Source organism: Mytilus trossulus, chromosome 1, assembly GCF_036588685.1.
Source record: "Mytilus trossulus isolate FHL-02 chromosome 1, PNRI_Mtr1.1.1.hap1, whole genome shotgun sequence".
Taxonomy (NCBI): domain Eukaryota; kingdom Metazoa; phylum Mollusca; class Bivalvia; order Mytilida; family Mytilidae; genus Mytilus; species Mytilus trossulus.
In genome coordinates this window covers 24,348,518-24,361,108 of record NC_086373.1, presented here as the reverse complement: position 1 = coordinate 24,361,108, position 12,591 = coordinate 24,348,518, and the positions used below count along the sequence as shown (strand labels likewise).

Sequence of the window (12,591 nt, the reverse complement as noted above, 5' to 3'; positions counted from 1 at the left end):
ACTTAATTGTCTGTTTCTAGAAAAAGAATTGAGATAAAGCAAGCATTTAATTGATTTACAAATAAAGAAAACATGTCTTTTACATAAATTTGATTTAATTGAAACAAGAAAAAAATGTTTTTGGCTACTTCTGTAACAATGCATTGAAGATGACATTTTTCTCACTTCTGGCGCTGATGCAGAATGGTATAATTTGCTGTGATACTTGAAAACATAAGTCATTTGCCTGAGAGGAAACTGCTTTAATTACAAGATAATTTGTTCAGGCAATTACATAAGATGTATCAAGCTTTTAAAGTTTTAACACATGCTGGTAGGAAAATGGAACCTTGAAGACAAGATAATGAAAAAGCCAGGTGATAATGATAAATAATTTCTTAAAAGTAGATTTCAATCTCTTCACCTGTAATTATTCCTGTGCTCAACAATAATATTTGGTTTAAGATGATGCAACTTATTTATTTTATGAAGTTTGAAATTAAAGAGGTTTCATATACTGGGTTTATTTGATCAGAAAATAGATGTTTGATATTGTGTTTGGTGAGTTTGGTCTGATATGAATCAGGAAGTAAAGTAAAATTGCAGAATAGAAAAAAATACTGGGGTGTTTTCTTAGAAACCTTAGAAAGTCCTTGTACACCAGACATGTCAGAGGCTTCACCTGGGTTTGGAAAAAGGGATGGGATTGGGAGGTATACAAAATCTTTTTGTTTTTGTTAAAAGAGTTTTTATAGCACTTTTAAATTTGACCATTTTACAGAATGTTTTCTTTTTAAATGCCTTTGCCTGACTTTTTTTGATAATTTTATCTCAAGACACCTGGCTTCAAAGGTCAATCACTGGTTATGTTATAGACTTGCTGAGTGTTTTCCGTACTTAACATTTGAGTTGAAAATGCTGATCTAGACGTAGACTGTCATTTAAACAGAAGTGAAGCTTCAGAAAATGTTATAGGATAAACTTTGTGTCTAGATTTATTTGAGTATTTCAACACTCCACATGTTATCTTTTCACCTCCATAAATCTTTAGCCTCTTATATATTTTATAAACAGGAACTTAAATGTTTATCAGTTCCCAACATGCAATTGACTTTTCTTCAAGGTCAAATTTTAATAAGGTTCATTGTTCTTCTCTAGATGTTTCCTTCCTTCTATTGAAGATAAGAGCATGATGAAGTCATATGCTATTTTGTCAATTTGACCCATGAACTTTGAAGTGTGTATTCTTATATAAATTTCCTTGAAATTAAAAACAGCTTGAAATCAATTTCTGCCTGGTGAATGTTATACATGGGTAATTTGATGTTAATTAATTATCTTTTATTGAAGGATTTCTGGAGTTTTATATTTTAGACAAACTGACTACTTTGTGATCTTCATGACTCACTTTGTCTTTGAAAAAAATGTGTAAATTGCCAATTAAGGCAATATTGTTTTGAATTTTCATCTGCAAGAAGAAAAGTTTGATGCAAAAATGATGATGTAATGAATCATGTTAATCTGGTATAAAGAAACTCCATTATGTTTTGATGTCTTACGAAAACATATGTTTTGGAAACAGCATGAGTGTCATCATAGAAAAACAGTTATTGGAAAATTAAAACATCTGGAAAGAATTGTTGTTATGAGTTTGACACTGCTGTATATGTCTTACAGAAGTTTGTTAATTAAAATTACCAAGATTTTTGTTATTTTGTGCTTGTCTGTTCACGGTTGGAGGACATGGCTAATTAAACTTCTTTGGTAGATTTATTTTCTGTGTGATTAAACAAGAGTTCTATTATCCACTGTCTTGTTGTTCAAACCATCTGCTAGTCAATAAGGTCTCTTTTGTACCAGTTGTTTTGACAGAAAAAAAGCTGTTTCCAGCAAGGTGTATGATTTTTGATATTAAGTTATTAATATCTGCTCTGAATGTAATTAATGAATTGATTCTTACATTTGTTGATATGATTATTGATTCAATCCAGGTACATGAAGGTTTCTATTCAGATTTGTGTTATTTAATCGAGAAATCAATTATTGTGTTGGATTATTCTTATATGTTTTATTTCTATTTTGCAGTGTGTCGGGAGCTAAAACGGGAGACGATTTACTGAGAAATAAATCAAGGTCACGATCAGTCGGGGGATCACCATTGGAGTCTCCAAGAAGTAGTAAACTTGTTCATCAAACTAGTACACATGGTAACAGAGCTCAGAGACAGCGCTCATTCAGAGCCAATGAAGAGGATGTGAAACGTTCCCGTTCTCATTCCGTTTCTTATGAACTGTCTGAAGATTTAAAAGAAAAACAATTGGAAATGCTAGAGAGAAAATATGGAGGTTCACTCAGATCTCGCCGTGCTGCGAAAACTATTCAACAAGCATTTAGACAGCACTGCATGAACAGAAACTTTGAAAAATTACGTCATTCAGCTGGTGAAAGGAGATTATCAAAAAGATTGTCTGAATTAGGTCGCAGTAACACAGTTTGGACTGACAGAATTTCAGATAATGTTAATACAATGGGTGCCCTACTAGTGCAAAATAACGTGGAAGGACACAATAATAGTGACGGTTATCAAAATAAGAGTGGAGAATCTAGACTTCGACCTCAGATGTCTTTGGATCAAAATATGAAAATCGATTCTTCATTACGGACAAAACTTTCAAAATTTGAAAGGAAAAAGCTAGAGCGTTGTAAAGAGGTGGATTTAAGCGACATTCCTGAAAATCAAAATTTTAACAAAACTGTTGATGAGGCGAACAATAATAGGAATTCTTATCCTGAAATGAACCAAAGTAGTGCTACCGATTCATCACATGGACCAACCGAAAATGCAGTTGATTTACCTAGTCTTAATTTTGAAACTCTGTTAGATAGTCGAGAGACTGAAATTTTAGTTGACAGCTTTAATAGTGACAGTATTAACAGTGATAGTCAAAATGAAATTACGAATCACACATATACTCATAAACCTTCTGCATCATCATTATTTTCAAATGCAAGTACGGACACTTTAGAAAGTAATAAAAGTGCTTCTTATGAAAACTTTAGGACTAATTACTCGGACTCAGGATCATGTGGGAGTCAAGGGGATTTACAAATTAAGGGAGAAACCGATAGTTCTTCGTTAGAAAATATACGAACACCAGAACAAAAACAAATGGCAGATCAGACTTTAAGATTTTATATGAATCAGGAAGTTAAATTAAGGAATAAACAAATAGCTGAGGTGATTTCTAAGAAACCTCCTCAAGTCCCGATAAGAGCTCCTGAGGCTTCACCGGTTTGGAAACGAAAAAGTGCTATGAATGGTAGTATACAAGTTAAACCTGTAGAAAAACGTATGAGCAATATTTCAGAGACAAGTGAAGGTTCATTTGATGGTAACTGTTCTAGTTCTCCAAGTTCAGAAAATGTTAACGGTGAAAATGTTAGTTTAAATAGTGAAAGTAGTCTACATTATCAGAGACGATCACGACTTAGTGTAACGCCTGATCACCATCATTCTGTTCCAAAATCTGCAGACAAAGTCAGAAAACGTACCTACAGAATTGGAATGAACTTATTTAACAAGTAAGTTTTGAAGAATATTCAAGAATATACCCCCCCCCCCCCCCCCCCCCCCTTAAAAAAATACTTGATCTCTTACAAGCGCTGCCACACTTCTTGATAATGTCTATTAATAACCCATAGTTTCATTGCAGCGTCATGTCATGATACCCCATAAGGAAATATTTATTTAGTTTTAATTACAGCTCCAAGTGTGGTTGTAATTTGAATGAAAACTTCAATGAGGGACTTTTGTTTATAATTATATATATATATATTACGTTTTAGTTTATAATAATGACATGTAATATCAAATATAGTTCCTTATTAGTCATCAGAAATCACTTGTGAAGCATTCTTATTCTCACACCACATCCCTTCCTTTACGTAATCATTCCTTTCCTGTTGATAGCTTTGATAACAGTCAAAAGTACAAGTCAGGGCCATGTCTTTCTTCTAGAAACAATGTAGGTCATTCGAAGTCATCAAGTCATGTGATTTGGGTGAAAATGCATCAAGTTTAAGATGGAGTTAAAAGATATGTTTGCAATTATATATACAAATTTCTAACTTAATAAAGTTGCCAATGTACTTCTTGCTATTAAATGAACTATATTTAAAAGGAGTGCTTCAGTGGGCCATAAGACAATTATCCATCAAAGTCCAAATGCAAGCAACTATAGGTCACTGTACAGTACAGCCTTCAACAATGAACCAAAGTGACAAGACCCATACAGTATAATCAAGGTCACAACATAACAAAATGTAAAACAAATCAATTGAGTAAAACTGGAAGCCTAATTTTTTACTAAACAGAAAACAAAAAAACCAAACACAAACACAAAAGACTGCATTCAATGACAAAATAGAGACTACAATGTAATCATAAAATTTAAACCCCTTTGCAGAATGTTTAATTTTGAAATATAGTTTTTGTTGCATTTACATTTTAATATGAAGTTGTATTCTTCCCCAGGAAACCAGAAAAAGGAATAGAATTTTTATGTGAGTGTGGATTTGTAGAAGAAAACCCCCATGCAGTAGCAAAATTCCTCATCTCACGGAAAGGACTTAGTAAACAGATGATAGGAGAGTACTTAGGAAACATACAGAATGAATTCAATATGGCAGTCTTAGAGTAAGTGTTTACCAAATCTACATATTGCTTTTATGTAAATTCCACAGGTTAAGCAAGAGGCCTTAAGCAGTCAGCCTGAATTCTTTGTAGATGCTGTATTTTGGTGGTTTTGTTGTTAGTGTCTTTCAACTTGTATTGAGTCTAAGTTAAGTTAAGACTTTGATGTTCAAACACATGAACACTAGAAATGAATAAGAGAAATAAACTAAGTGGAGCCAGACATATGACAGACTACCTTTTGAAGTTGGACTCCTTTAAATCTTGTTTAGACTCCTGTCTCCTGGTTATTTAATGAACAAACAGTATAAGAACTTACAGAAGTGGTGACTTTTATGACATAAGCTTTTCATACTCTCCTATGTCAAAGACAATTCTTATTTTCATAAATTAATATTTCTGGTGACGTACTAAAGAAATGATATTTGCATATGAATGTTCCTTCTACGTGCTTTTGTACATGTACTTGAATATTTTCATTTTTACGATTTAATTTCCCGTCACAAAAACAGAGATATATTGAACATAAATTGTCTCAGATGTTACACACAACAAGAAGCTTATATTTAGATTTTTCCGATATAAAAAAGTCTGTGGTGACATATGTCATGTATTTATTGTTTATTGAACGTGTAGGCAGTTGTGTATAGAATTTGAAGGTCAAAGAAAGGTGTTTATAAACTTAAGAAACGGGTTTTATGTACCAAATTCAAAGATTTCATTTTCTATATAAAAAAAATTTTGATATACTCCAGTGGCTTATCTTTAAAGGACTTTTAAAGAAAAGTATTTGAGAAAAAATAACCCAAAAAGGGAACTAGATGGTCAAAATTGGAAAAAAAAAAGGTTCAATAAACACAAATTTTCTGCCATTTATCATTATTTCCCAATGTTTTTGTTTTGGCTTTCCACTTCTAATAACCTAGCAGGACTTGCCCTTGTACAGTTCAATATTTGATCACCCTTAAGTAGTCTATATTAGTTTTGGGAGTACTAATGATGAAACTATATAACATTTGTATAATGTTATTACTTATTCAGTTTGTAGAATAACATACATCTGAGAGATGAAATAAATCATTAGGTCCTTCAGATGTATAGGGAAATGTTTACTTATAAATAATAAACAAAGACTTGTTTGATCTGGTCTACATATCCCTCAGGTCCAGTTCATTGAATAAGTCATCTAGATAAGGACGAGCCTAGGATTAATTGAAGCATACACAGTCATTTCTAAATTACATAATAACTCCATAGTTATATGGTCGTATCAGGTATATCTACCCCATTTCATTAAATGTCGATTATAAGTTTGCATAAGTAATGGATCTTTTACTGGTATTTGGAATTCCTGACTAAATGGTATCACTCAAAGGCAATAATAAATGTTCCTGGTTTATTGTACTTGTCCCTGATCATACCCTTGTAAATTGGCAATAAATAATTAAAGGTTAGGTGTCAGAGAATTGGAGTATTAGGGCTCATTACAACACACAACCTTAAGTAAAAACATGTATCTGTTTGGACTCATTATAGGGCAACCTTAAATAAAAACATTCAAATTGTTGTTTGATCAACCAGCAGGCGTAACAGCAGTGTTTGCATAAGCTGGCTTCCATTGCTGGAGCAGTTTTTAACAAGCATATCAAAAGGTCTAATAAACATTAAATATTCTCTGCCAAAATTTTATATGGTAATTTGTGAATGATTCATCAGTATCTTTTTAAATTACAGATGTCTAACAAAATTTTGAACATAAAAATGACAAAAAAGCTGTACTCTTGACAGTGAAAATACATCAAAATCTGTAAAAACCCTTCTAACAACTCATTTGCCAACATTAAAAAAGTTGTGAAAAAAGCTATTGTACTGGTATAATGGCACTTCTGAAACAAGTTGATTCTTTCGTTTATTGCTTTCGGAATGTTTCAGATACAAATGGAAGACACTTGAGAATTCAAGTTTTTCTGAGAACTATGCCATTAATATTTGAATGAGTTGATTAAAATGACATTAGTTTTTTCTGCTAATGGATGGAATTTGAAGAGTGGCATGTCATCTTGCTGTTATTTGTTAGTTACATATAAATATGGCTTCATTAGTGATTTCTGTTTGTTAGTTTTAAAGACATCCCCTCATTAGGGCGAAATTTTATGTATTTATAACTTTTTTTCTTTGGTTTGATTAAAGAGCCTAGTGAGATTTATGGTAATGATATTGACACTTGTCATGCAACAACTCAATTTTATATGTCAGATGCAAAAGCTTAGATTCAAGTACTCAAATTTCATATCTCTGATACAAGAGCTTAGATTAAATGGCAGAGTCCAGACTTTTTCATGTTGCTTTTAATTTTTGTTGATCTCAGCTCTCCTTTCAGTCAAAAGTAAGTAACTGAAAGTGTTGCATTGGTATTGAAGGAAACAGACATCTACATGTATTTAAAGCTCTGTCTTTTTGATTTGTGATAACAATTTAATTTTTTTTTGTATACAGTCTGTCTTCAGTTGTTGTTTTATAAATTTACTTTTATTGTATTGCAAAGTGTATCAGTAGGGGTTTGTCTAGCTTTAGATAAGGCTTGGAAAAGTTAACTTATATTGTGGGAATGTTAATAAAAGAAAAGGGAAAATAAAAGCCGCACAAATGTAGACTTTGTTTTCACTCTAAACCCCTAATAGCATGTTAAGGATTTAATTTGTAAGAACTATAAGTTGGAAGCTTACAGAAACAGAAGGAAGTTCCGGGATTCCAAACAAAGACAGAAAAAGGCATTGATCTAACTTAAAACGTGCAAATCCCAGATGTAAGGATTTTGTGATAAAAATCCCAAGGTATTAAAACTTTTAACACTTTATTTCCAATAGATCTCTTCCTGGAGGCAGATACAAATAAAATTATTGTCAGAAAGCTCATTACAGAAAAATCACACACTTTCATGATGGTATTATGATATAGATGGATCAATAAAACAAGGATTTCATTTAAAATTGTAAAGCTTTTATTATACACAATGGCATGTGATCAATATTTGAGGAAATTATGAAATTTTAATCATTAACAAGTGTTTTATGAGGTAGCAAAGGTAACCAGGTATCAGGCATTGTATTTTATTCTGTCGATTTTGTTTTTGCCGAATGTAATTCTTTACAAATTTTACTTGGACTATAATTAGATGTTTTTGTTCTACTAAAGCTCCATAGACGCATCTTATTGTTGGTTCAGCTTCATATTTGGTTTTCTTGTTGTTTACTTATTCAAAACTGCATGCAGGATGCTTTCCCCATGAAACGTGATATAGTATGGACCATTTCCTTGCAACTGACCCTTTGAGGGTATTTTTCTGGCAGGTTTGGTACTGTGGAAAGTTGACTTATCATTTCATTGTCTGTTTAGGTCTCATTAACATATTTCTCTTTAAACAGATTTTCTTGATCAAATTTCATTCTTACTAAAGTACAGTATGTATCAATATTCATGCACATTCAATAGTTGTTTATATTTTTAAAAACTTCAAAAAAAAATTCTGTAGCGTCTTTGTTCTTAACAGTTTTCTCTGTGTAAACTCATCTTTGCTGAGTCACTCAGATCTCCAATGTGAATTATATTCCTTTATGCCAATTACAACAGAATGACTGGACACTGTCAACTTCCTGGAGGCAGTGACACAGAATTAGTTGTCATTATAATATTAATTCCAAAACTAAGATGAACAGAATAGAAAATGTTAATGCAAAATTTACTGCTTGCTTCTTTCACTCATTGAAACAAAAACCCAATTAATTTAAAGTAATAATTTAAACATCAATTTTAATACAGTATCACTGTTTAATGTTCTTGTTAATGGTTTTATACTGAAAAGTACATTAACTTGAGGATCCAAATTTCCGTTAAAGGAAGGTTAAATCTAATAAGCCATTGTAAGGAGAGTATCGGCTTGCTCTTTTCACATCAAAGAACAATTGCTGTTAGTCCTACAAAGGATCATAGGTTGCCCACATAAGAAGGCAGATTTTTTTCTGTTCCAACATGCCCTCTTCCAAGTTCTTACAGTTGTTTTGTAATGTTTCAGCTCTTCATCCCAATAGATTCACTCAACAGAAAAAAACTGAATGATTTGTTTTACAATTTATTTTCATCTGGAGTAATACTGTTTGTTAAGCAAACAATAATCAGACAATTTACATAACATGTGAAAATAATCATAGGTTTGTCTGCTTTCAAACATAGGTTTCTGGGCATGAAGCTGACTTATGCAATGCTGGTTCCCGATACACAGAAAAATGACACAAAAACCAGGAAAATATTTTATTCATTTTAAGAATAAAGACAACAAAACAGTTATAAATAATTTATTGCATATAACACTTCTAATTACTTAGACACATATAGCTTATGCATCCTTCAAGTTACATTTAAGAATCCAGCTGATCATTGACCATCAAAAATATTTCTTTGTAAAATGTCCGGCTGTCGTCAGGAAATTTTGGAAGCCTTGGTCTGGATTGTTTGAAATTGGAATTCCTGATTGTAATTTATCCTCTAAAATTGGCACTTACTTAGAAATATACTTTCAGGCTAGTTTAAAGTGCCTTTGGAATATGTTTTATAGATAAAGTACATTGCTTTCATCCTAGTTATATCGTTTAGACTTATTGAATTTTTGAAGAAAGTATTTAAAGAAACAAAAAAGGAAAGCTCATCAGATAGATAATGATGCTTCAAACTGTTTATTATATGGTTAACCAGGGTATTCTTGTGTGAGTGCTCTTCATATTTTAGATGGAAATCTATTTCCCTGGCTAGACATATGTCAGATTATCTGTTTTATGATGCTCCAATGTTTAATCCTATAAAATACTGAAAGGTCTTGCGTTGTCTGGTTTATTCTCTCTGGACAAACGTGGGAGTGATATATTTACCAAGTAAATGTTGAGACAATAGGCTGTGGGTGTTTGAATTTTAATTAGAAATATACTGTTCCAGAGTTGGTTTGGAAAGATACATTTTTGCACTGATTTAGAATCATTGCAAATGTTATTCTGATATGATAAATCAGCTAATCAGTTCAAAATGATGTATTTTTCATCAAGTTGGAGAAGTTACAACATATCAAAACAATCAAGCTTCATAAACTGGAAGTTGTCCAATGAACACTTTACCATTCAAACCTATGAGATAGGAAAAATTAATTTGCAACAAGCTTTAAGTATATCAATTATTGAACCAACATTCTTATTGCATAATTTTTTATTAATGATTAACAGATACAATTTTTAAATTCAACATAACGTTTTTTGGTCTCCCCATAGCTATAAAGTTTGAAAACATGGGAAATTTTTGCAAATTTCACTGATCTGTTTACTTGTCACATCAACATCACATTTATTTAGATTTTCCAAATTAAAAAGAAAAAAGCTAAACCAATGGTCATGATGCAGTTTTGCAAAGTTTCATTTTATAACAGTACTATGTACAGTAAGTCTTTAAAAGACATGTTATATTTGCCGCTAGACATTAAACATTCAACTATTTGGTTCTGAAGGATCAAAGAATATTTCTTAAATGAGATTGAAATGTATATAGTTTGTACAAAAAAGTACAAAGGGAGGAGAGTTTTAATAATACAAAACCTTTGAGTAAAGTTCATAAATAACTCTTTAATTACACAACTACTATTTTTAGACTCGTCAAAACTAACGAAAGATGTTCCATGCATACATGTGCTTCTCTTTTGTGGTAGAATAATTAGTATTATGTAATGTAATGATGGAGACTGTTTCAGTGAAGTTAATAAATTAGTTATACGTTACAAATAACAGAATCCTGTATAAATCTTGTGAAGCATCCAATTTCAAGATTGAAATTGCATTGATTTCTTCTTTATTAGTTGGATTTTATTATCCTTTCTTCGCCATCTTAAGCATTTATCTGTAAAAGATTAGTTTGAGTCTAAAATCACGAGTCCAATTTACTACTGATTTACGTGTTTTATATCAATCCTACTAAATTTTCTGGCGGTACAAATCTTCATGATGGAATCAATGGGATTGATTCTGCTAATACTAAGTAGATCTGTAGCTTGCAATGAATTGAGATGTTTACTTAAAAACCAATCATTATACAGTTCTGCAAGTTTTATCGTCAGTTGGCCCTGAAAATCAGAAGTTGATGGTATTTTACTTTAAGTAACAGACACAAATGTAGATTGATAGACTTTCTATATGTTTTATAGTATATAATCATTCTTCGAGTCATTCTTATATATTATCCTTGGTAAGAAGTGACAAGTATATTAGAAACCATTTTGTTTGTTTGTCTCTCTGTCTACTAACACTTAAAGTACTTTTGTTCTTTGATCTTTTAACCCTACACTAAATCTCATTGTTGCAGCATCTGCAGAGATTTATCCAGAAATGCATATTTCTTACATATATTACTATGCCATTACTGGAATTCCTTGTTGTTTAAGGAGTTCTGCAAAAAAATGTTTTGAATAACATAAAACAACACTAAAACCTTTGAAGTTTAGGTTAATAACATGTTAATAATTAGAAGTTATGAGACTGGGCACACTTCAGAATGTAAAAAGAAAGAATAATTTGCTGCTGGGTTTTCCATGGTTCAGTGGGAGTTGTTAAGTAATTCTAAGAAAATGGTGAAAGTAGTTTCCTAGTGGGAGGATATCTGTTCTTGATGTTTGAAAGATGTCTTACTGTGGTAATTGATGCTGATTTAAAAGGTTAAAATCCAAAGATGTTTGTATATCTGAGCTTATATATAACAGAAAACAATGAATGCAGTTTAGACTATTTTGAATCACAACCATTCCAGTTAAGATTTATAGTTTCAATGCCTTCTTCTTTTTCGTTGATTTGCTATAATAGTGTATTAGTTATCAAAGCCATCAAATACAGATCCTGAGAGAGACCAATGTATAGATCAGTCCACTTATAAAAAAATGTTTAAAGTGAATGTGTTAAGACTGAAATGCCTTAAACATTCTCATATTTGTATTTTGATGTCAGTGACACATTTAAAATCTGAGTATGTTGAAGATATCTTTATATTCAGTATTTGATTAACGTTTTACTTATCACCAATTATATAATTACAGATGATTTTCAAATTAGTCTACTTTATTTTGGATTTCTTGGAATGCTTTTTGCTTTCAATTCCTGTGGATATTTATGTTTTGAAAGATCACTTCTGACGTCAATTGATACAGAGATAATAATATAAAGCTTTGAAAATATTTTTGAAACCACTTTTAGCTAATCAAGGATGCAAGGTGTCAGCAGCATTGCATTGAAGTTTTGATAATTTTACTTTTGATCTAGTCTTCTAAATATTTGACACAGCATTGGGTATAGTGCATTCATACTCTGACTCTAAGCAAGTAACACTCAATTATAAAAATAGAAGATGTGGTATGATTAACAATGAGACAAATATGCACCAGAGTTCAAATGACATGGATATAAGTAACAATTGGTCACTCTTTTGCCTTCAACAATGAACAATCACATAATCCATGAATTACAATCTTAGTACATTCATTAAAGAGGCTGTGCCAATAAGCATAGAGCTTCAGGTGGAAAGTGAACAAAATAAAAATCATCAAACCTTATTGAGTTTGGTACATTTTGTTGTTTCTTTATTATAGTTTGAGTTTTTGAATTGTAAAAGACAACATTGTTACATGTTAAAGCTATTAAAGACATCATAATCAGATGGTCTACTTTTGTGTATGTAAAGTTAGTATAAAATAAAAAGAAACATAATATACCCTCTTTATTTATGAAATGACCTTTTAAATTGTGGATAATAATCACCTTGCACTAGTGTTGAAAAGTAAATTATTTTGACTTGTCAGAATAAGGCCAGCTGTCACAAAATTGATATAAGGCTATTAAAGT

At 31.4% G+C, this 12,591-nt stretch overlaps 1 protein-coding gene across 15 annotated transcripts in view; it reads left to right on the top strand.

Annotated features, from left to right (window-relative positions):
• The window catches only part of LOC134719644 (IQ motif and SEC7 domain-containing protein 1-like), a 92,900-nt gene that overhangs the window by 60,736 nt on the left and 19,573 nt on the right, over positions 1-12,591 (top strand). For 14 of the 15 annotated variants that reach the window (XM_063582643.1, XM_063582629.1, XM_063582681.1 and 11 more), the window contains 2 exons: positions 2,065-3,561; positions 4,514-4,675. In XM_063582643.1, coding sequence (XP_063438713.1) covers positions 2,065-3,561; positions 4,514-4,675 — 1,659 coding nt within the window. Of the gene's footprint in view, positions 1-1,159; positions 1,295-2,064; positions 3,562-4,513; positions 4,676-12,591 lie in introns of those variants that run through there. The other variant, XM_063582688.1, reaches the window with a different exon arrangement.